Below are 4441 nucleotides of genomic sequence, written 5' to 3'. Positions count from 1 at the left end.
TCTGACACATCTTCTTCTATCTTTTAAGTTTTCCTCACCTATTCTGAACCCTTTTTAATCATTACATTTGAATTTTGTATTATCACTTGTAATTTAGACCTTTGGGAGTCACTCACCTGTCACGTGGGAATGGAGAGTTTCTCAACACAGCCCCAACCACAATATTTTGTGTCTGACACATCTTCTCCTATCTTTTAAGTTTTCCTCACCTATTCTGAACCCTTTTTAATTATTACATTTGAATTTTGTATTATCACTTGTAATTTAGACCTTTGGGAGTCACACACCTGTCACGTGGGAATGGAGAGTTTCTCAACACAGCTCCAACCACAATATTTTGTGTCTGACACATCTTCTCCTATCTTTTAAGTTTTCATCACCTATTCTGAACCCTTTTTAATCATTACATTGAATTTTGTATTATCACTTGTAATTTAGACCTTTGGGAGTCACACACCTGTCACGTGGGAATGGAGAGTTTCTCAACACAGCTCCAACCACAATATTTTGTGTCTGACACATCTTCTCCTATCTTTTAAGTTTTCCTCACCTATTCTGAACCCCTTTCAATTATTACATTTGAATTTTGTATTATCACTTGTAATTTAGGCCTTTGGGAGTCACTCACCTGTCACGTGGGAATGGAGAGTTTCTCAACACAGCTCCAACCACAATCTTTTGTGTCTGACACATCTTCTCCTATCTTTTAAGCTTTCCTGAGCTATTCTGAACCCTTTTAATTATTACATTTGAATTTTGTGTATCACTTGTAATTTAGACCTTTGGGAGTCACACACCTGTCACGTGGGAATGGAGAGTTTCTCAACACAGACCCAACCACAATATTGTGTGTCTGACACATCTTCTCCTATCTTTTAAGTTTTCCTCACCTATTCTGAACCCCTTTCAATTATTACATTTGAATTTTGTCTATCACTTGTAATTTAGACCTTTGGGAGTCACACACCTGTCACGTGGGAATGGAGAGTTTCTCAACACAGCTCCAACCACAATATTTTGTGTCTGACACATCTTCTCCTATCTTTTAAGTTTTCCTCACCTATTCTGAACCCTTTTTAATCATTACATTTGAATTTTGTATTATCACTTGTAATTTAGACCTTTGGGAGTCACTCACCTGTCACGTGGGAATGGAGAGTTTCTCAACACAGCTCCAACCACAATCTTTTGTGTCTGACACATCTTCTCCTATCTTTTAAGCTTTCCTCACCTATTCTGAACCCCTTTCAATTATTACATTTGAATTTTGTATTATCACTTGTAATTTAGACCTTTGGGAGTCACACACCTGTCACGTGGGAATGGAGAGTTTCTCAACACAGCTCCAACCACAATATTTTGTGTCTGACACATCTTCTTCTATCTTTTAAGTTTTCCTCACCTATTCTGAACCCTTTTTAATCATTACATTTGAATTTTGTATTATCACTTGTAATTTAGACCTTTGGGAGTCACTCACCTGTCACGTGGGAATGGAGAGTTTCTCAACACAGCCCCAACCACAATATTGTGTGTCTGACACATCTTCTCCTATCTTTTAAGTTTTCCTCACCTATTCTGAACCCCTTTCAATTATTACATTTCAATTTTGTATTATCACTTGTAATTTAGACCTTTGGGAGTCACACACCTGTCACGTGGGAATGGAGAGTTTCTCAACACAGACCCCAACCACAATATTTGTGTCTGACACATCTTCTCCTATCTTTTAAGTTTTCCTCACCTATTCTGAACCCTTTAAATTATTACATTTGAATTTTGTATTATCACTTGTAATTTAGACCTTTGGGAGTCACACACCTGTCACGTGGGAATGGAGACTTTCTATCACACGCTTCAACAGTGGTTTGAAACTCATGCAAAATCGTACTCGGCCAGCGGGCCAGTAACTTAAAATTCACTGGCCACGAAAGGAAATCAACTGGTCCTGGGCATAATACGGAATTTTACTTGAAGGGAAATACAGGGGCCCTGAACAATAAAAAAGATGCAATATCATAACACCAAACTATTAATTTCTTTATAATTTTATAACAACTTTTTATTGCAGCAACTGTTTTCAACTCTTTTCTTTTACAGCCAGAATGACAATTAATGTCCTAGTCCTCAAAACCCAAATCTTCACAGGCTGCCTCCAGTGTAAGGACATCATCCTCCTCTTCCATCTCTGAACATGATCCGTAGTCACTCCAGTCAGAGTCACTGTCAGACAGCATTTTATCTTTGTCAGCAATAGCAACTCCTGTTTCATCCTGCTCTTCAACCAAAACAGCCTGGTCACTGCTGCCAGCCTGGTTTGAACTATCACTCAGCTGATTAGATCTGTCTTCCATGAAATTGTGCCTCCTCTTTTTGGGGCCTCCAGTATTCCAGTAGTGAATGGCAGATGTGGGGTCATATTCCTTCTCATTTTTAGTGTGAAGCTTCACCATCAAGAGGTTACTCAGGGTTTTTGTGTGGAGCCTATTCCTATATTCTGTTTTGGTCTGCTTCATCAAGCTGAACCCACGTTCACATACAGCTGAACTGGCTGGCAATGACAACACCAAGTCTACTAGGGCCAAAATATTTTTGCACTCATTACCCAGAATCTTATTTACAGCTGGCCAAGTGAGATCAGCTACAGTGTGACTGGAAATGAAAATAAAGTAGAGTCAGCTGTCTTGAAAAAAAATTATCTGTAGGTTACTGCAACAATTGCAACAGCAGCAGTTATACTTTAAGATAATTCAGTGAGATGTCATGGAAATTATTTAAAAATTTATTGACAATCAGATTGAAAAGGAGATAACTCACTTGTTGTACAAGCTGCTTCTCAGTATATTCCATTCCAGTTCAACTACTGCTGGGTTAACACCTTGTTGTTGAAGTGTCTGGCTGAAGTGGTCTGTAAGTGTGGCAACATGTTCATCACCAAAATCTGTAATAAACAGAATTCTGTAGTTTAATGATGTAAATTATGTGATTGTTGCGTTGGTTAAAAATTAATTCCATGCAGCTGATTCCATGCAGATTTATAATTAAATTTTTTACTAAGCTTAAGCATACCCTTATTGCTTTCATTGAATACTGTTGGCCATGTTGAGAAGTTTGCAAGTTTTGTAGCTGCCAGCAGACCAATATCAATATCACTAAACCTCTTCTCTAGGCATCCTACCATGGCATCCACTACCTTTATTCTAACACTTTCAAAGTTGACTGTTCCTTTTAATGTATACCCTTTATACTCCTCTTTTTCAAAAACACTACGAAGATATGGTCCTTCCCTGCAAAGAGAAACACCATCACCATTATCACACTGCAAGACTACAACTACATAGCATATTAGTTTTTCAAGGCAGCAAGCTGTTGACAATGGATAATGCTATTATATATTTCATTACTGAATTATAAAAATTTCAAAAACACACTGACCTTTCCTTATATTTCTTGACTACCATTATTGTGGCCTGGATCTGCTCATGGGAATGGTATATCCCAGTTTCATCTCTCTGGAGTTGTTGTGAAAGTGTGGAAATAACTGTCAGCACATCTGTCAGAAAATTACCAAAAACCACTAACTCCTTTGATGAAAGCAGCATTGAAAGATGCTTGGCTTTTGGCTGTTTCTTGTTTGAATGTTCTGAAGCCACCTTCAAATAAAGACAGAAACAAATATTTATCAGATTACTTTTTACTTCATTAGATTACTTATTAGAATACTTATTAGATTACTATTCAGTTCTATGCTAAATTGCTATGCACACTTCTCAATAAATTCATGATTAAACATGGTGCACATTATTTTTATGATTTTGCAGTATTTAACAACACACATTTTGTTTATTTTGCTTTGTTTTTAATGACATTTGAAATTAATATTTACCTGGCCAAGATGTTTCACATATGCTGCATACCCTTTCCACACTTGGATCAATGCTCCTAGGACATGTGACACCCAACGGGTTCCACCCACTCGATGTGGCAAAGCTGTCTGTAATCCTAAAGCCCGGAAAGTTTGTTTCAGGTTTTCTGTCTGTAGGCTGCTTGTGTGATAGAACTTGAAAAGCTCAGTAAGAAGAGTGTTCAATTTTGTATACAAATGTATACCTTTGATGGCATCTTTAAATGCCAGCTCCAATCTGTGAGCAAGGCATTTCACCAGTACGATCTCTTTAGAAATGTTAGTCTGTAAAAGAGTGATTACACCTGACACAGAGCCGGTATTCACACTGGCACCATCACAACCAAATCCGACGATTTTCTGTTGCATCTGCTGGAGTGATATGTTTTCAAATACAAGAGACTTCATCAGTGCTTTGTAAATCCCTGGTGCATTTGCTCTTGCTACGGACTGCATGGCAAGAAACACAGTCTTAACTTCTCCTTTAATCGCAAATCTCCCATAGACTACTTCATTTTCTATAGTAGCTACATCCAC

The 4441-nt window shown here is 37.7% G+C and overlaps 1 protein-coding gene across 1 annotated transcript; it reads right to left on the bottom strand.

Moving 5' to 3' along the window:
• Positions 1-2036: 2036 nt before the first annotated feature.
• On the bottom strand, positions 2037-4434 carry LOC139126676 (zinc finger protein 862-like). The gene is made up of 5 exons (XM_070692731.1): positions 3887-4434; positions 3436-3653; positions 3070-3287; positions 2818-2941; positions 2037-2652 (listed from the first exon to the last, which is right to left on the bottom strand). Exons 1-5 carry the CDS (start codon positions 4358-4360, stop codon positions 2121-2123), a joined length of 1566 nt encoding a protein of 521 aa, XP_070548832.1. The 5' UTR covers positions 4361-4434; the 3' UTR covers positions 2037-2120.
• Positions 4435-4441: the final 7 nt, after the last annotated feature.

This window comes from Ptychodera flava, unplaced genomic scaffold (genome assembly GCF_041260155.1).
Source record: "Ptychodera flava strain L36383 unplaced genomic scaffold, AS_Pfla_20210202 Scaffold_117__1_contigs__length_203990_pilon, whole genome shotgun sequence".
NCBI classification, from domain to species: domain Eukaryota; kingdom Metazoa; phylum Hemichordata; class Enteropneusta; family Ptychoderidae; genus Ptychodera; species Ptychodera flava.
This window is presented reverse-complemented; position numbering and strand designations above follow the sequence as displayed.

What these genes read in the sequence shown, in the direction of transcription:
- LOC139126676 (XM_070692731.1), bottom strand. Translation starts at nt 4,360, where the DNA reads ATGCAGTCCGTAGCAAGAGCAAATGCACCAGGGATTTACAAAGCACTG. An exon ending in ATGTGAAACATCTTGGCCAG is followed by an intron (nt 3,654 to 3,886) that starts GTAAATATTAAT and finishes CTTTATTTGAAG; the next exon opens with GTGGCTTCAGAACATTCAAA. An exon ending in ATTCAATGAAAGCAATAAGG is followed by an intron (nt 2,942 to 3,069) that starts GTATGCTTAAGC and finishes TGTTTATTACAG; the next exon opens with ATTTTGGTGATGAACATGTT.